An 18,610-nucleotide genomic window follows, 5' to 3' on the forward strand; every position below is an offset into this window, starting at 1 on the left:
CAAGGAGCCACGTATACGTAACATCTTCCTTTGGGGAGATTTATCATGACCACAAGGCGAATGATGTCATATATAATTGTCCTGCAGCCCCTCGAAGCAGAAGTAAAAGGGGTACATGCAGCAATCCAACACCAAAGATTGCAACTAATGACCACCGCCGGCAAATCAGAAAGGTAGGCATGATAAAATTTGCGATATCTTGTGACGACGTTCGGGTTCTGGATGCCTTCCCAGAACCTGCTAATGTTGAAGCACGGTCCAGCGAAATCTGGTCCCAGATTTTCTAGATCGGCACACATATCAGACCCCCAGCCACACAGCAGGCTTCTGCCCAAATCAAGACGATGATCGCAACACCTAATGTCGGTATCAGACCCAGCGACTGGGGGAAGGGCAGTGATAGACGCAGAGTACAGAGATTTTGGAAAGAGAGCGCAAGATCAATCGATGTTCACCCGCGTCTCCTTGCGTGGGGTCAACGTCTTGTGGCTTGCCCATGATGCCTGTAAATGGGAAATGCTGCTTTGGAATCTGGGAGGAATGAAGATTTAATTGCTGTGGCCGAGGGCTCCGATTCCACTTTTTTAGCATAATCCTTGAAAAGCCATCGCTCTGGTAATGTCTGTATACTAGACGTGACTTGCAATTACAATCCCTTGTGTTAATTTCCACACAGGAGATATTCAAGCCACTTTTAGCTCTTCCAGAGGTCGAAGTCGAGGAGACACAAGATTTCCGGGACTATTGGAGCCTGGAGTCCCAATCAGGATGAGTTTCTTGTCCCATTGCCATCCCATATATGAACTCGATTCCGGGGTGGTCGAGATGGACCAGCAACTATGTCGATTCCCAGCATAGAGCGGTCGGAAGAGACGATCATGATAAGACGGAATCAAAGACATCCTTCCCCGGCTTGTCATGTAGCAGGCCAATCCACATAAAAGATTTCAAGATTCCCCGCATCTCGTTCCACGACTTCACTTGACATATGTCGATGTGTTCTCGCAAACAATCCTTCAGCCATGGGTGGTCGGAAGGAGTAAATGCCGAAACGGCTCCAACCATCAGAAACCAAAGCATGATCTGGGAGGAGGCCCCATCCATAAGTTTGGGGTCCAGGAGGCAATTTTTGTAAACAGAAGGAAAATAAACATAGGGCAACCTCAGATATTGCCACTGCAAGAAAATATGATAAGTCAAGCCTAATAGACCGAGCCGTACTGCTTCGTCCACCGAGCCAGGATCAAAGTTCATATAGAGAAGGCGATACATGACCGAAGCCATGGTATCATAGAGAAGTCTCGGGGAAAGCATTCGTTGGGTTTCCACGGCAAGATTGACGATTGAACAGAATCTCTGCATGACTCTCCAGGCTACGGCTAGATTCTCATCCATCTTGCGGAGCAAGCCTTCTGAGTTGTGCTGAGATCCTGTGACGCCAACGCTCTTTCGAATTGACAACAGCTCCTGGTCTGGATAAGGCACAACGGGCTCTGAAAGAGGGTTGTTGAAGAAGAAAGGCTCTGATCCATTTTGAATTGCCATGCCTATATCACATCTGTGCGAGAATTAGGCGCTTCTGGATCCGGAGAAAGTTAACACGGGCAATGGCTGCTGCTTACCTGAACATTTCTGTGAGAAGCTTGTTACCTCTGAAGGCAGCTATGCCTCCTCTTAGGTGGACCATCTTGCGAAGGCCCACCATATGATGCCTGAAGGTCTCATATTCGCCCATAAATAATGCACTCATGGCCAAGGTCAAAACCACCGCTATTGTAGAATCTGACAGTTTGGTGTTCTCGTCTCCTAGTAAAAGCCTTTGGCGTAGGATTTGAATTCCTTTCAAAAAATGCACAGTGGCATCTTGGTTAGTGGTAGGATATTGTCGACCCAATACCTTGTCCATGAAGACCTCGGCTGCGAACACGGTTACGTGAAGATAAGCAGCGTCGAACTTCAGCGGATTAAGCCATGCCATGTCTTTGTTGCTGAACCCAGTCACCATCACCAGAGGGAACGATGCTCTCGCTGCCATATCAAAGACTAGTTTTATGTCAAGTTAGCCCCTGTCAATCGTCGAGCAAGGGTGGCCCACATCTCATCACATCCCCAAACGCCGCCGAATCCATCTCAGCAGCAAACTCGGCGAAGGACAGATCCGAACCGACTCTTCCGGGAATAGCTGAGTGGTAAGCGTCGACAAATGTATCCAATGGCTCCGGTGGACCTCGTTTGGAATCAACCATAACTGCCCAACTTGTTGCTCTTCGTTGTTTGGCACGACGAGACTTGCCGCGGTTTTGCCCCATCATTACCTGACTCCTGATGAGCTTCCTCGTCTCTGGATCCGCCTTCTTGACGTCTGTCGTGACAATGAAATGCATCCCTACTGAACAATGAGTGGTAAAAGATGAGAATGCACCCGTGAGAGAAGAACTAAACCGACTTGGACTTAGGCTTACCAGATTCCTTTGCGGCAGATATGTTCTTGGACTTGATGAAGGTAACGCTTTCTAGATTGTTTGCCTTTATAAAGGTTCTGGATGTGGGCGAAAAGGTTGTAGCGGCGGGAAGAGAATGTACGAGCTAACTAGAACTATCTGCTGGGGTGGCCGCTTTACTTATATATGCTGCGTAAACGAATGCAGTGATATTGCATCTAGCGTGCCAAGCCCTTGATTGTTTGCCATTTTAGGTATAGCCACTGGTTATTTGAAGCCATCAAACCCATTTACCAAACTATCGGAGTGCGAGGAGGCCTGCGTAGCTCACCTATCTAACACATTACGAGTCCAACCGACAGGCACTCCCCCTTTGCTACTGGGATATCCTTCAGGTATAAAGGTAGTGTGACTCTCTCTGTCAGCATGGCGTCTCTGCTCTCCTACATCTTCTCCAGAACGAGAACGGTCGCCATCTACGGCTTTGAGCCCCACAAAAGACTACGAGATCTAGATATTTTAAATGGCTCCAGGACTCAAGTCGGTACTTATAACCGGCTGTTCTGCAGGTGGAATTGGTGGAGGTTTGGCCGAAGCCTTTCATGAAAAAGGATATCACGTCTTCGCAACAGCACGTACACCATCAAAGATCTCACAATCTCTCGCCGAAGCACCGAATGTCACCGTTCTGACTCTTGACGTGTTATCTTCCGAATTAATCGCTGCAGCCGTTGAGAGCGTCACCAAAGTAACTGGCGGGAAGCTCGATGTCCTTGTCAATAACAGCGGCACGATGATGGTCATGCCGGCTTTGGATTCGTCAATTGAGGAGGGCAAGAGACTGTTCGACACCAACTATTGGGCAGTTCTCGCCATGATTCAGGCTTTTGCTCCGCTCTTGATCGAAGCAAAAGGTTGTATCGTGAATAATACATCTGTCAGTGGGGTCGTTCCCTTTGGAGCCTTTGGGAGTATCTACAACAGCTCGAAAGCTGCTGCGCTCCTCGGGAGCGAATCATGGCGTCTCGAGCTCGCGCCTCTTGGGGTTCGGACCATAACTCTTGTGACAGCCGCCGTCAAATCCAATGTCTTCACCAACCTCAAGCCGACGAAAATACCCGAGAACTCATACTACTACGGGATCAAAGGCTATATCGAAGAATTATGCGACGGCAGATTACAAGCCAGTGGCATCACATCGAAGCAGTTTGGTGTCAAAGTTGTCCGAGAGGTCGAAAAGGGTAGGACAGGAAAATACTGGGTGGGCGGAGGCGCAGTGTCTGCTCGCTACGCCATATGGCTGTTGCCGGAATCGATGATGGTGAGTTTACATTTGTTTCTAGATGTGATTTGCTGATTAAGACTGGGCAGGACCGACTATTAGCCTTCCTGTTTCCCTTCGCCAAGTTGTTACAGACCTATGTCAAGAGTAAAGAGTGACTAAAGAAGTAGATATGTTAAACTATCCGTCTACTAGAGAGCATCTTTAGATCAATGAAGATTCCTGCTTCAATAGATAAAGCCTACCCCTTACAAGGTACACGTACGTACAGTAGCTCACATGTACGCCGAGAGCAGCACCGTGGCATCTGATAGCACCATCATTAAGGTGATGAATGGCCATACTTTGCGCCGAGATGTATATTATCTACGTAACTAGACAGACCATTATCTCAATAGCAGTTGAACACAAACTGGTTCGTAACGGACGTGTACCATGGCAAGCGGGAAAACACTTGACTCTTAAAGCACCACCTATTTTAGCCCTTTTCGAAGTATGCCAAAATGTCTCGTAGCGCTCCGCTTCCTCTCGTTCCGCGACGCTGAAAGGTACCTGATGGATGTCTGCGAGACGGTGAAAAACGTTAATCCAATTCGCCATGTTTATCAAGCCTCTGGCAGCGCGGTTGGTGACAGCGAAAGCCAAGATGGCGAAGGACGTGCGTTTTCCATTCGGTCGCAATCGCATCGCCGAGACATTCAGGATACAGGGCTGGCCGAATGAGATTGTGGCGGAATCGGACCAGATCACATCTCGGCGGCAGCGGGCCTGGACATCCGGTGGGCCGGGGATGTTCGGCGGCATGACATTTCCAGGACTCCTGGCCATCGAACCACTGAAAGCGCAAGAAGTAGAATTCCTGAAATCGGCCTTCTGCTTTCGCCCGGGCTTTGCGATAACAGTAAACATGTGTCCACCACGTTGCTGGGTGGTGTCAGTCGTCAAGTTAGTAGTGTTAGAGAGATGTGATAAGGGCGGCTGGACGCATACCGGCTCCGTCGTCGCTGACAACTATTATACTCATTGAAAGATTGGTTCAAGCCTCGACAGCACGTCTGTGACTTTTCGCTTGAAGGAGTTGAACCAGGTCGTCCATGACCATCATCCCCACTCCATCACGAAGATTCCCTTCCTCGAATAGGTTCTTTGCCAGGCGGTCACGCTCGGGCATCATCTTCCTCGTACGGAAAAGCTCTCCCACGTTCATGAGTTTGCTTGGGCCGAAATTTGATGCTCCCGCATCACCCGATCTCTTGCCAATCGCAATGAAAGCGTGAGGTGCAGTCTCGGCTGAGGATCGGTTGCAGTGCGAGAAGATCATTCAGCTCATCGAAATGGTCTGACATGGTCCAGCGTCTGCGCAATGCAGACTACCCTGGATAGCACCCGGGTTCGTGACGTTAGGGTGCTAAAGATACCAGGATCTATGGAACGCCTCTTCGCCTCCTCGGTTCGGGAAGACCCTAACATGTTCGAGCTCGATCGAAGGTGCTTTCCGAACTGCCATTTCAGTGGAGCCATCAAGTTCAAGGTCGTAAGCCTTCTCATACCGCTTCCACGGCGATTCCTGCGCTTTGACGGAATGAATGCTGACAGCAGCAGAGTCAAAAGTGGGGTCCCCTTCTATCGCACTAATGGGTCCACCTTATCCTCGATCTCCGTCGAGAGGGCCGTGGGTGACTGGCATTAAGAGCGTCGAGGCCTGGGTGAGTCGTAGCAGATTATACTCCGTCCTTGTTCTAACCGTAGCATAAATTCTTTTTTTCCCTCACGACCAAATGCGAAATCACATGCTCCCATAGCGGCCCAGAATTGCCCAACGTAATCAGAAATATCTGCACACCCGTTATCTCCGTAGAGTATCGCGGTATTCGGGTGTTCTGAAGTTGTGCAAAGCTTTTGCAGGACGCAGCTACCTACCTGGGCGGAGTCTCCGAGGTTTGCCCGAAGGGGTCAGGCTTCAGGCAGAACAAGTGACGAGGCTTTGGGATATAAGACGGACTGAGTGATCTGGTACCGTCAGTCCTGTTCGTTGTTATCGTCGAACATCCTGGTTAACATCTGCATCTGACACTCGGAAAAGGAGTTCGATCTAATTGAGACACTGCTGGCCTAAGCCTGTTCATCGTCATCCTTCATGGCCGTCACTGAACTCGCTCTCCTTCGCCTCTTGGCTGGCACCGAAGCTTCATCTCCGTCATTACTTGCAAATCTAGCCAAAGCCAAAAATGTCATGGAACAAGCCAGTCGTTTCAAATTCCACTATTACCACTGCGTTGAAGATCCTCGGGTCATCTATGTTATTGGTACATGGCCATCAGTCGAATTCCATATGGAACAATTCATTCCTGGCCAACCAAATCAGGAAATGCTGGCTCTCCTCAAAGACCAAGTCAGTGTAGAATGGATGTTTCACTCGGCTATTGATCAAACGATACAACCTCTTCCATTGGGCAAAGAAATGGTGGCAATAGGTCGACACTTTGTCAAGGACGGAGACAAAGCGGCATTCGAGGCCACCTTCGCTCGCAACAAACACGAACTTGAGTCTTTCATTGGGGGAGCGGATCAGGTGGTCGGAGGGTTCAGGCTGGACACAGGTTTCGATCCATCATTGCAGGGAGAGAGGAAGGAAGAATTCGTTCTCTTTACCGGGTGGGGTAGCGTTGAAGAGCATTTTGCATTTGCAAGGACAGAGGGATTCGAGAGGTACCAGCAGATCAGGAACCATCTTGATGGAGCTGATATCAAGCACGCGGTGCCTCTGGGAAATCCGCTGAAGTGAGAACGAGCATGACTTTGCACAAAACCCTATTTTAGAATTTAGTCATCTGTGGCTTGAAAGAGAGTCAAGCTTTCACGAGGCATTTTTATTGCTGGATATCTGGGGAGCGGCGTTGTAGTTAGCATGCTGTTTTTGCAGAGGGCTGCGGGTGTCTCGGTAGTGCGCTGACACAGAAACTGCGCCAAGAACGAGCTTGACGCGGCTGCCGTGGAGAGAAAAAGTGCAGGGGACTGCAGGCTCCCCCCAGCCAGAGAAGAGAGTGTATGGCGCGAACACCTCGAAGCAACTGATCAAGTGACAAGTTCAATCGCTATTGTTCGCAGTTGTCTCCTCCCATCCTTTGCAAGTTTGCCATCACTGCCCACTGCCATAGCCATTGCTTCATGATTGAAGAGTTTCAATAGATCATCCTCACCAGCCACTGACACTCGCAACCTGCGCCACGCCATCACATCACTGAACAAGGGCATCTCCCTCTGCTAGGCGCCCGAAAAAAAGCACGGACGGCGCAGGTGGAAACGTGGAAACGCTGGAATGATTTCCATTTTGCCTCCTTGCCCACCCTGCGCATCTTATGTGACCCTCTCGGTCCCACTGACCTAAAAGGCTTCTCCGGAACTTTCATCTACCCGTCGTCGCGCTGGCATTCTTCGCCTCACCTCTTCTCTATCACAACCTCCCTTCACGGCGCACAGTGACCGATCGAAACGGACGCAGCTATTCGGTCACTGATACGCCTAGCCGCTCGCTTGATTATCCACCGTCCCGTCGTCGGACCGTCGTCGGACTCTCAAACGAATTAGACGATTCTCAATTCTCTCGCAGCCAGCAGACCTCCGACAATATCTATCGAAGATCCTCTCTGGAAACTGCGCCCGTCTCGAGGAAAGGCGGAAGTATGTCGAAGGTCGTAAGAAGTGTCAAAAATGTCACCAAAGGATACAGTAGTGTACAGGTCAAGGTGCGAAATGGTAAGTGTACGATTTGCCTGGAGGCTGGCGACCGTACTAATGCAGTGCAAACAGCGACATCCAATGATCCGTGGGGCCCGACGGGCACAGACATGGCTGAAATTGCGGCCCTCACATTCAATAAGTGAGTTCCAACGGAATTTATCCCAGCATACTCGGCTAACAGTATCTACCAGTCCCAGCGACTTTTACGAGATCATGGACATGCTCGATAAGCGGTTGAATGATAAAGGCAAAAATTGGCGACATGTTTTGAAGTCGTTGAAAGTCCTTGATTATTGTTTGCACGAAGGTTCGGAATTGGTGGTGACTTGGGCGAGAAAAAATATCTACATCATTAAGACGTTGAGAGAGTTCCAATACATTGATGAAGATGGTCGCGATGTTGGACAAAACGGTTTGCGTCCCCGCCAACTGTCACGGCGAATTCGTGTGCTAACCCCTCCAGTTCGCACTTCTGCAAAGGAATTGACATCACTGATTTTGGATGAAGACCGTCTCAGGAGTGAACGATCTGATCGAAAACTCTGGAAAACTCGCGTTACCGGCATCGATGAGTATGCCCCTCAGTCGATTGAAGGTCCTATCCCTCGTCAGCATTATCCTTCGAACCGCCACCGGGATCGATATAACGACGAATCGGCGCGGGAGAGGGACGAACTGCAAGCAGCGATAGAAGCCAGCAAACAGTCCGCGGAAGATGACGCTCGCCATAGACAACGACAATCCCAGAGGGAAGAAGATGAGATGGATCCTGACGTCAAAAGAGCGATCCAACTGAGCAAAGAGGAAGCGGATCTACGTGCTCGCCAACTTGAAGAACAGAATGCTGCCTCGCTTTTCGATGAGACCCCAACTCCTGCTCCGGCGCAGAGCCAGCCGACCGGATACAACCAAGGCTACCAGCAACAACCCGCCGTCGATTGGTATGGAAACCCACTCCAACAACAACCGCAGAGCACGGGGTTCTTAAACAATCAATACGCCCAACCACAGCAAACTAGCTTTCAAAACGGCTTCACCAATGGTTTTCAGCCTGCTCAACCTACCGGATATGACCAGTTTGGCCAACAACCGATCCTTCAACCACAAAATACAATCCAGCCACAACAGACTGCCTTCCAGACCAATAATCCATATGGTGTCCAACCAAGCGGAGACCTGTTCGGAGCACAATCGCCCCAACAGCCAACCCTCCAACCCGGCAGCAACAACCCTTGGTCAACACAGTCTCCTCAACCTGTTGATGCGCTCAAGCCCCTACCAACGGGATCGAACAATCCGTTCGCTCAAAAGACGCAACCGGCCTCCCCGTCTCCATTTTCCCGTTCAAACGCTCAGCCTTCGCTGGGTACTCTTTACGAGTCACAACCTACCACACAATTTAGCCAGCCATCTCAACCCAATCCGATTTTGAATTACCAAGCTCCGCAACCGTCATTCCAACAACAGCAATCGCAGAAGCCGGTCAATCCGCAACACGCGAAGCTCAACGCCTTATTGGCATCGGGTGAAGGACAAGATACGTTTGGCAATACTGGTGATTTGCGTATTCCAGCCCAACACACTGCACCTGGAACCTTTGTCAATTCGGCTGGACAAGGTCTTGAGCGTCTTCACGCTGCACAAACTGGAAATAATCCATTCTTTTCACAGCAAGCTACGGGATTTGGTCAACAAGTTCCATCTCAAACTGGACCAGCATTTGGCGGAGGATTCGGACAAACCAATAACAATCCTTTTGGAGGCAGACCGGTCGGTCAGCAGGGTGGAAGTCTTATTGACTTGTAGTCTGGTTGGAAGATCATGAGATTGTTTCATGTGTTTTCGGGGAGGAGTTAAGACGGTCCCTATCCGCTTCTAAGCCTTTTCCTTTTTATGATACGAAATTGTCCCGTGTGCATGCATATATTGGCCTGTTTTCTCGATAGGGCGTTGATTGGAGACCGTGTCCTTGCCCTGTGCATAACTATCCCTATCAAGATTTTTTATTTTTGGGTGGGGTCAAATAATTGCGTCCCCTGCGGTAACCTTAGATTTTCTCGCCTTAACGTTGATCTTAGAGTGCAGCAGCATCCTGCTGGGTCACTTACGTGCCTTGTGATGCTGCCGGATATGTGCCATTGTCCCAGTTATTTTAAGCAGCGCGAGAGAGCATTCCTTCAAGCACCCAATGGGAAACGCCACTCAGACCTACGTCTGAACTTGGCTAGATAGGAGGACGGACAGCGCATACCGCATACCGTAAACTTCCCCAGACTTCGATTAATCCACATTCCGGCCCGGACGCCAACACTTTCTCCTTCGTCTATCTGTTTGTTTCATCTCCATCTCCTTCTTGTAGCTGGGCGCGGGGGGTTCTGTGAATCCTTCCGCCAGCCAGCCTTTTGCTTTGTGGCTCCTAGAAGAGCGCAAAAGCGTCCAGCCGCGCGCACCCGTTCTTTACATCACATTCTTTGTCTTCGCACTCGCTCTCGCCCTGGCGTTGGTCAGCTCAACCAACACCTATTGTCCACGTTTCTTTATCTCAAATACTGTCTTTCCTGCGCCGGTCAGTCAGCCAGTTAATCTTGAGCGTTCAAACCTTCGACTTCGAACCACGATTCCGAATGGAATCGAACTGAACTACGAATTGAAGAAAATAGAGACATGTCGCGCTACTCCTCTTCCTTCGCTCTCTCGGCCTCCTACTGCCTGGCGGCTCTTTTCTTCGCTTCCACCATTTCCTGTCTCGAGTTCACTTCCCCAACCTCCGGTTCAACCATAGACCCAACAAAAGACCTCGTCATATCATGGTCCCTATCCATCACCGATCCGTCGCTCATCGACTTAAAGCTCTCAAACTCCGATACGGACATGTCTCTCGCAACCGGCGTAGCTGCATACGCAGGCTCATATACCGTACCTGCAAACACGATAACGAACCCAGGGTCGGGATCGGAGTACGAGATTTGGGCCATTAATGATGGAGACATGCTTGCGCAGGTTACGGGGCTCAGCTTGAGCGCGACTCCAGCTGCTAGCGCTAGCGGTACCGCCACTGCATCAGCAAGGTCTACGCAGCAAGAGGGGACAGATACCGCGACGGGTGTTCCGACGGCGTCGATTGAATCAGTGGGTATTACGACGCTTACAATGTCTGGAACGGTGACGGGGAGTGATGCCACCAATTCCCCGGCAGTCAATGGTACTAGTTCGCGTACTGCTAGCAGCTTTGTGACAAGCACGACGAGTCGCAGCGGGAGTGGGCCGTCCACCAGTGCCGCCGCAACCACGAGCGAGGGAAGTACCAATACGGCGAATGGCCAGAAACGACTGGGCGGTGGGGAACTCGTGCTGAGTGCGGCGGGTATGTTAGCTGGCATTGTTGCGCTTCTGGCATAATCCCGGGTATTGCCAGAATCCCGTATCTGCTTTGTTGACTTGTTCGTGTGTGAAATCTTATGCTCGGTGGAGAGGCAGTAAACGGCTGGCAAGCCGGTTTGATATGCGTTTTACAAGGCGATGGCGAATGGCGACACGGGATCAGAATCATATATGGACCTGTACATACAGGGTGCATGAGAGTTCTATGGCCGGATGCTAACAAGCGCTTCTGTGATTATCCTGGCACTAGTGGGCGAAAACAAAAGGATCCGCCTGTCCACTGGCGTTCAGATTGTGGTCTATTGTTGAGCCGTCCGATTCATTTTGTTAGTCCATTCTGGTGGATATCCATTCATTTCCGTCATTTCAGGTTTGCCGTGGGCCGGGCTGTTCCAGTGATGCCATTTCGAAGTCCCCAAAATTCGACCACAGCTCGAACGACCATTGCAAGTCCTGAACATTGCATAGGTTGTCGAATTCGGGGCTCGAGAACGTTCCTGGTGCATATTCGTTATTATCATTCGATCGCTGCTGATGAATGTCCGTGTCCGAAGGGATAGATCTTCTTCGCTTCTGAGCGGCTGCTGGCAGAAGGACGGAGAATCGCTTGACCATTTCTCGCTCTTTCGAGCCTGGCTTAGCGGAGTTTGGATCGAGGCCTTGACGGATGGCTGCGAGGAGTCCTAGACGAGAAGAGACTGTGAGTTTCAGGGGATTCTCTCATCATAAGAAAGAAGAAGGACGAGGAAACTCACGAAGCATCGCATTGCCTAGATTCCAATATTTTGAATAATGACGCAGGACCATCGTCGACACGTCAAATTGCCGGTCAAGACTCAATTTCAGAACATCCGTACTTCCTGGGACAACAACACAGCAGCTCATTATCGGGTTACTCAGGGGTATGTATTCGGGTGGCCAGACCTGGCCGATGCTGACTAAATATGATGTTATGCGCTTATTGAACAACGCAGCAGCGTCATCCGGGCTTGAGTCTGAAGATTCCATCCGACGATTCGGGGGCCATCTTGATCTCTCCAGAATAGTCTCGCTCCTGTGACTTGGGATAAGCGAAGGAACAAGGAGGCCATGTTGGCGACAGCAAGAACTTACGCTAGAATCATCAAATGTGTTGAGATGATCCAATTTCCCTCGGGGAAATTTTTCTGGCCAATATAAAGGGACCGAAGTTGAAATTCTGTCGGTAAGGAAAGTTTCAGACAGCATAACGCGCTTTCCAGGCCCGCTCTGGTATCGGGAGAGATTCGGGATGGCTGGCGTCCAGCATGAGCTATGCAAGACATGAGATAATTGGTCACAAGGAACCAGGCTCGAGCAGCTTGATTTGGAGACCCTTGCAGACTCTTCCATACCGTGTCTGGCCGGTACGCCACGGGTGATGACCTGATGGGAGTCCTAGAAACCCATTGATGGTCGGAAACGGGCAGGAACACCTTCATTTCACCTCTTTCGATGCCGTATGGTTGACGAGAGAGAGTGGCCACAAATGTGTCAAGCTCCCATATTGACCACCAAAGCCGGCGAAGTTCTTCTCTGCGTACCCAAGCATCCACGTCATCCAAACTGTCATCGTTGAGAGTTCCGTCATCATTGATCTGATCCTCGTCAACCTCATCTAGTGAAAGGTCGTATGCAAAGCGAACGCAGACGCTGGTCAAGACAGATCCTGGTGCCAACTGTCCTGCGGCGAAGTGATAAAAAGCAAGGATCACAAGGCCTTTGACGAATTCAAGGGAAGGCTCATCGATGGTCTTGATGATTCCATCCTTGATGGTGGCCGCCCGCGTCGCAAAGACGTCCCCTCGATCAGGGGGAGCAATATCTTTGAAGAAAGGCGAAGTGGAAAATCTTGCCGCGATTGCAAACATGCTGGTAATCATGAAGACTTCGGCAGGATCGATGCTCTGTCCATTCACAACCGTCTTCGTTGGGGCTTCAAGCCGCATGAATTTTTCGTCGAACGATGGACGATAAATTATGGGGAGCCAACTTTGGACATTGTCGAAGAAAAGTTCCACTCTGTGAATGGTGAGAAACGTGCATACCCATTTCAAACTGTTTTAGGCACTTACAGTTCACCGGTTGTCTCGTTTGGAAGGTTCCAGCCATTTTCAAATGAGTCGAGATCTGGCGCGTGCGCCTCTTGACCCACCGTTGAAGTCGAAAGTGATGGCCAGGGTTCACTCGATGGGGAAACATCGAATTTGGAGGACGGCTTTTGGTCCGTCCTTGATCTGTACGGCTCTTCCCGAGGATTCAGAAAGGATTCACCCGGCGCAGAGTCCAAGGATTCCGGGATAGACATTGTTGAGTCCTGACTATTGTCGCTGATGGAGAGAGCAGGGTCACTTTGATATCGTCCTGCCAATACGAATCCATAAGTTGAAAGTTTGGACAGATGGAGCTCCACTGACTGGTTGATCGATTTTCAGCTGTCAAGCCTATTGAGTCGGAGTCTAGAACTTGGATAAACCGGGCAAGTCGGGCATCAGCCTCAGATTCATTTGCCGTGCAGCGTGAACAACTCACAATCAACAGCTGGGACCTTGGACTTTGACCGCGAATTCTTGCTCTCGGCGATTCTTTTTGAGGTCCCGCGGCTTCGAATAGGCTTCTGTCTAATGGGAAAGGTGCATCGCATGCCAACTCTTGCACAGAGACCACACGTCGGTCGTCTCATGTCACCTGGTGTACCTAGTCAACATGTGACCGAAGCCTGGTCGAGGAGGGAGGTGATTGGAACTTGCATTTTATCTTTTTCCTACAGCGCACAAATGTTAGTAAGTGATTCAGACTCGCATTACGCCCATCTTTACCTATTACACGCTAAACATGCTCTATTCACCGTCGGAAGGCGGGGGAAGGATTCGCCAGGTGAAATATGGATACCCTGGGCCATGACGAGATTGTCTCCGCGAGCCGGATTTAAAGATTGACGGGATCAAAGAGACCATCGCAAAGGATGGGAAAGTAAATTGATGCATTGCTGAAAAGTGGTTGCGACCAAGGAGCGGTGATGATGCTACCCATCAGACCTTTGCGGGGCTTAGGGGGGCATTTGTCCCTTTCCCAACCTTAATGGATTGTGGGGTGCCTTCTATCTGAACTCTGCGTGATTTCATTGCCACAACCATTGTCTAATCAGGCCTGGATCTACAAGGGAAGCAGATAGTGGTTGTGGGCAATATTCAAATGTATCTGGTCAAACTCCTCGTTCCGAGCCTACGAAATAGTACTGATGAATCGCCCAGAGGAGTTATGCTCCATCTATCTTACTGACATAAGAGTGAACATCTTCCCAATGTTGAGCCCGGCCTCTCGGCAAGAATATGAGGCCCGCCTCTGGCATATGACCGTGCCATGTGGAGGACTACTGTGGCCCAGAACGACAAAATCTCTCTCTAGTCCTCTGAACTTGATCAGCATTGCCGATTGGTCAGATCCCAGAATCCCCGCACCCACTTTTACGCGACGGAGAGTGGGTACGGATATTGAGGAAATCCCCATGGGGTTTTATTGGGGGGGATTCAGCCTTTTTGCATCCAGACTATTTGTTGGGCTGTTCCTGCAACATTTAGGCAGGACCAGGATAGAGTATCTGTTCGTCTCGAAAGTATGGCTCTCTACGTGGCCGGTTCTGCAATTCTTGCCATCATTGGATTCGGCATATACCTCCTTCTCTTTGTAGGACGAAGAGGACGCTATCTCCCACCAGGTAACGTTGAAGCCCCCAGTCTTGATGTGGGAGAGCTTCAGCATCTGATTGATTGGGTTCAGGGCCTCCCACACTTCCGATCATTGGAAATGCTCACCAAATTCCACCGAAAGGAGTACATATCAGGTAGGACCGACCAGTTGAATTGGTCTTCGGCCAACGTCTAACAAGTCTCTTAGATTCACAGAATGGGCAAAAGAATATGGAGGAATCTATTCGGTCAAGTTCGGTCCCGGTACAGCAATTGTCTTGACCGATCGCCGACTTGTTAAAGAGCTCTTGGACAAGAAAAGCTCCATCTTCAGCGGTCGGCCCACGTCCTATGTCTCGGGGGATATCATTACCAGCGGAGACCATTTACTTGTTATGGACTATGGTCCGAAATGGAGAGAACTTCGGAAGCTTGTCCATCAAGATTTCGCAGAGTCTGTTTGTGAAAGAGAATATGTGAAAATCCAGGAGGCCGAGGCCGTACAAATGCTGCGAGACTTTGTGAACGCACCAGAGCACTACATGCTGCATCCGAAGCGGTTCAGTAACAGTGTAGTCATGAGCATACGTAAGTCATCCAGATACAGCACCACTGATTTTGACATTGGACTAAATCTATGTGTGTGCTCACTCTAGTTTTCGGAGCCCGCACACCCAGTTACACAACACCTCATATGACCAGACTCTATGAGCTTTTGGAAAACTGGTCGGAAGTCATGGAGATAGGTGCAACACCGCCAGTGGACTTCTTTCCATTTTTGAAGTGGGTCCCAGAACGTTTTCTTGGACATTGGGTCTCGCGAGCCACCAAAGTAAAGCGTGAAATGGACTCGCTCTACGGCGATGTGGTCAGATCTGTCATAAAGAGGAGGGAAGAAAAGGGAAGCAAGGGTTCATTTATGGACAAGGTTCTCGACAAACAAGGGAAACTCAACCTTAGCCCCCATCAGCTCTATTTCCTTGGAGGAGTTGCGATGGAAGGCGGGTCTGACACGTCGTCATCTTGCATCTTATCCTTTCTCAAAGCCATGACTTGCTATCCAGAAGTGCAAAAGAGAGCACAGGCCGAAATCGACGCTGTGATGGATCAATACCGTTCTCCACAATGGTCAGACTACTCAAAACTTCCCTATGTTAGCCAAGTGGTTAAAGAAGCGATGAGATGGAGACCTGTTGGTCCCCTCGGTTTCCCTCATGCTCTTACTGAAGGCAAGTCAATACACGTCCATGGAGAATGCTGAGTGAGTTCGTTTCTAAGGGTCTTCGTTTTCTCACAGATTGTTGGTATGAGGGAATGTTCTTGCCCAAGGGAAGCATTGTCATCCTCAACATTTGGGGTCTGCACAATGATGAGAGCAGGTTTCCCAATCCTGACAAGTTCGACCCCGACCGATACGCCGGCCGTACATTGCTGGCTCCTGAATATGCCGTGTCTGCAGATTATGAATCACGCGATCATTATATGTACGGTAAGCTTGACGATGCAGTCTCAATCGCACACGGCATCTTCTTTGAAGAAATCGACTGACCGTTTCATTTTCAAGGTACTGGACGGAGATTATGTCCTGGAATCCACCTCGCCGAGCGGAATCTTTTCCTGGGAATGTCCAAACTGCTCTGGGCTTTCTCGTTCGAAAAGGAGGTCGATGCCAATGGTCGTGTCATGGAACCAGACCAAAGTTACGAGACGGGCTACAGCGAAGGTTTTCTTGTCTGCACGAAGCCGTTTCCATGCAAAATCATCCCCCGTTCGCAGAAAAGAGTGGAGACAATCATGAAAGAGTTTGAACAAGCTGGTGTTGAAGTTTTTTCAAAGTTTGACTGAGTGAGCGGTAATGTTTTGAGGTATTACGGACGGAAGTCGGTCTCTTCTGACATGGGCCTGGCATTTGACGTTGATTGAAATGGCTTCGAGAGCCCGTAACTCATATGTGCACATATCTCTTTTGGCTCGGAAAACATAAAATAATGCCTTCAAACTAGCTACAGCGGGAATCCACACTCACGAAACAGCATCCCGCAGCCTGAAAGGGGGCGACTTTTGAATTTCAGAAAGGAAGATCATCGAATCTTCAACTTGAACCTGGAAGCCAATTGTGCTTGTGTTCTTTTGTTTGTCGCCACGAAGGGCCGGGAATTGGGAACAGAACCTGGAGAGCGAGAGAAGAACGGGCCAAACGTCCAGGTCCCATGTCCGAAAGAGGAAAATCACCGAGTCTTGGTGTTGCCGGTTGGATACCGCAGTCTGACCAATCACTATACACCAGATTTAGGCTTAGCAGAAGACGGTACAAGACGGTCTCTCCCGGACCGTCATGGTACCGAATAACTCCTATCTATCGAATAACGGAGAAGTCAGGTTGTGGACGGGTAATTTCGAACGAGGACCTTTGGCCTAGGTAACGGGGTCTTGTTGAATATTCGGGAGCTGAAAGGAAGTCAATGTGTGCTAGATCTTTTCGCAGATAATTATGTCAAGTTAATTGAGGCAATGGCTTTAGGCCAGAGGCTGCATCTCAATACCTAGTTTGATCTTCAGACGGGCGAGCGTAGATATTAAGGCATCTTCCGCTTAGACCGATGATTTCTTCGGTGTTCTATTGGAGGATCTCATCGAGACGGTGCTTCAAAGAACTTCTTGCAGGCTGATTAAAGTGTTGGTAAAGCTCGGGACTGAAGATATTGCATTTCTTTTGGAATGTTCCGCCGTAGATGGTACGGTGGATCTCAAGTGATGTAATGGTGAGGTCCCCCAACTTTCAGCAAAACAGGTTTCCATACGCCACATATTCGTCACAACATTATGCGGTTTGATTTTTCTAATTAACCACGCGTCTGGCATTTAATTTTCCATGCTACCGATGTCGTCTCAGACACTGAAAATACGAAACCGTGAGGAACCTCTACACATTTTTTGTCTAGTTACTCGGCAGGAAGTTCTATTGGCTCTGCTACAAGCATCCAGCTGCTTGCTCCAACCACAGGCAGCTGAGGAGCCTTCTACGCGTCAAAAGCTCCTATCATCCCCTTACAAAGTCTACGGGTAGAGGAGAGCAGTAATGTCGGCAGAACAAGTCTCATCCGTGGCTGGCGGAGGCATGACGGGTTCCGACCTGGGAACTATGACTGGAGCACTCCAAGGCAGCATCAACAATCTAGTGAACCTAGGGACCAATTACCTGGACCGCTTCTTCCCGCCGGAGAAGCGTGAGCGGTGGAAAACCTGGTTGACGGAGTTCGCCACGCAGAGACCGTACGTGGCGTCCTTTCTGCTCTCGCAGATCGCGTTGAGTGGACTTCCTCTTGTCCTATTCGGCGTGATGTCAATTACCGTACTGATTTTTGCGTTCCTCGCCGGTATCTTGGTCGGAGTTGTTGGAGCATTACTCTTTGTTGTCGTGGTACTGGGGTTCGCTTTGATCATATTTCTTCCCACATTATTCTTCACTACCTCTGCTGCAGTGTTCATCTGGCTATGGGGCGTCGGCACGTATTTCATCATCAAATGGTTCAATCAGAAGGAGGTGCCAGGTATTCATTCAGATGTTGCAAGCGGCCTGGCCAAGTTCAGTGGACCGAGTGATTTATCTGGCATCAATGGGAATCCGCTGGGGGCGGAGGGCGAGAGTGCAGACCCCCCAGTTCCGACACAACATGAGAAAACGCCCTCGAAGAGCGGCGAAAAGGGCTCGACGAACAGTGCTCAGCACCGTGCAGAGGGGAAAGAGAATCAGGCACACCAGAGGAAGCATGCTGCGAATCGACCCTCATCTGTTGGTGCCACGTCTAAAGTCACCGGGCCAGTTGATGGAGTTCCAAAATCGGTCGGAGATACCGGGAAGGCAGTGGGCATATGATGCATTCAGCGAGCACCAGATTTGTTCTGTCCCGAAGAAAAGGAGGCCTGGCTCCCGACTTTCCATCGAGAGTACCACCAAAGTGGAACGATGGATCTCATGTGTATTGGAATTTCGGTCTGACGTTTTTGGGGGGTGGGGGAGGGGTTGCAAGCGGCCTGTGTTTATAAGAGCACGTTCC

At 49.9% G+C, this 18,610-nt stretch overlaps 9 protein-coding genes across 9 annotated transcripts; 6 read left to right on the top strand and 3 right to left on the bottom strand.

The window, feature by feature from the left end:
• Positions 1–876: 876 nt before the first annotated feature.
• Positions 877–2,384, bottom strand: Z518_08088 (uncharacterized protein; the record flags this gene model as incomplete). Its single annotated transcript, XM_013413831.1, has 3 exons — positions 877–1,558; positions 1,623–2,043; positions 2,096–2,384. 3 exons carry the CDS (start codon positions 2,382–2,384, stop codon positions 877–879), a joined length of 1,392 nt encoding a protein of 463 aa, XP_013269285.1.
• Positions 2,385–2,964: 580 nt separating this feature from the next.
• Positions 2,965–3,881, top strand: Z518_08089 (uncharacterized protein; the record flags this gene model as incomplete). The annotated part of the gene is made up of 2 exons (XM_013413832.1): positions 2,965–3,762; positions 3,813–3,881. The coding sequence occupies 2 exons, from the start codon at positions 2,965–2,967 to the stop codon at positions 3,879–3,881; spliced, it is 867 nt and encodes a 288-aa protein (XP_013269286.1).
• Positions 3,882–5,860: 1,979 nt separating this feature from the next.
• Z518_08090 (uncharacterized protein) lies at positions 5,861–6,508 on the top strand (the record flags this gene model as incomplete). Its single annotated transcript, XM_013413833.1, has 1 exon — positions 5,861–6,508. One exon carries the CDS (start codon positions 5,861–5,863, stop codon positions 6,506–6,508), a length of 648 nt encoding a protein of 215 aa, XP_013269287.1.
• Positions 6,509–7,406: 898 nt separating this feature from the next.
• On the top strand, positions 7,407–9,270 carry Z518_08091 (uncharacterized protein; the record flags this gene model as incomplete). Its single annotated transcript, XM_013413834.1, has 4 exons — positions 7,407–7,479; positions 7,534–7,603; positions 7,656–7,876; positions 7,928–9,270. 4 exons carry the CDS (start codon positions 7,407–7,409, stop codon positions 9,268–9,270), a joined length of 1,707 nt encoding a protein of 568 aa, XP_013269288.1.
• A 1,065-nt stretch (positions 9,271–10,335) lies between these two features.
• Z518_08092 (uncharacterized protein) lies at positions 10,336–10,863 on the top strand (the record flags this gene model as incomplete). The annotated part of the gene is made up of 1 exon (XM_013413835.1): positions 10,336–10,863. One exon carries the CDS (start codon positions 10,336–10,338, stop codon positions 10,861–10,863), a length of 528 nt encoding a protein of 175 aa, XP_013269289.1.
• Positions 10,864–11,211: 348 nt separating this feature from the next.
• On the bottom strand, positions 11,212–11,730 carry Z518_08093 (uncharacterized protein; the record flags this gene model as incomplete). Its single annotated transcript, XM_013413836.1, has 2 exons — positions 11,212–11,528; positions 11,601–11,730. The coding sequence occupies 2 exons, from the start codon at positions 11,728–11,730 to the stop codon at positions 11,212–11,214; spliced, it is 447 nt and encodes a 148-aa protein (XP_013269290.1).
• Positions 11,731–11,954: 224 nt separating this feature from the next.
• Positions 11,955–13,171, bottom strand: Z518_08094 (uncharacterized protein; the record flags this gene model as incomplete). Its single annotated transcript, XM_013413837.1, has 2 exons — positions 11,955–12,885; positions 12,939–13,171. 2 exons carry the CDS (start codon positions 13,169–13,171, stop codon positions 11,955–11,957), a joined length of 1,164 nt encoding a protein of 387 aa, XP_013269291.1.
• A 1,310-nt stretch (positions 13,172–14,481) lies between these two features.
• Z518_08095 (uncharacterized protein) lies at positions 14,482–16,397 on the top strand (the record flags this gene model as incomplete). Its single annotated transcript, XM_013413838.1, has 5 exons — positions 14,482–14,707; positions 14,769–15,140; positions 15,209–15,795; positions 15,864–16,041; positions 16,117–16,397. 5 exons carry the CDS (start codon positions 14,482–14,484, stop codon positions 16,395–16,397), a joined length of 1,644 nt encoding a protein of 547 aa, XP_013269292.1.
• Positions 16,398–17,631: 1,234 nt separating this feature from the next.
• On the top strand, positions 17,632–18,429 carry Z518_08096 (uncharacterized protein; the record flags this gene model as incomplete). Its single annotated transcript, XM_013413839.1, has 1 exon — positions 17,632–18,429. The coding sequence occupies one exon, from the start codon at positions 17,632–17,634 to the stop codon at positions 18,427–18,429; it is 798 nt and encodes a 265-aa protein (XP_013269293.1).
• Between the last annotated feature and the right edge of the window lie 181 nt (positions 18,430–18,610).

Source organism: Rhinocladiella mackenziei (assembly GCF_000835555.1).
Source record: "Rhinocladiella mackenziei CBS 650.93 unplaced genomic scaffold supercont1.6, whole genome shotgun sequence".
NCBI classification, from domain to species: Eukaryota; Fungi; Ascomycota; class Eurotiomycetes; order Chaetothyriales; family Herpotrichiellaceae; genus Rhinocladiella; species Rhinocladiella mackenziei.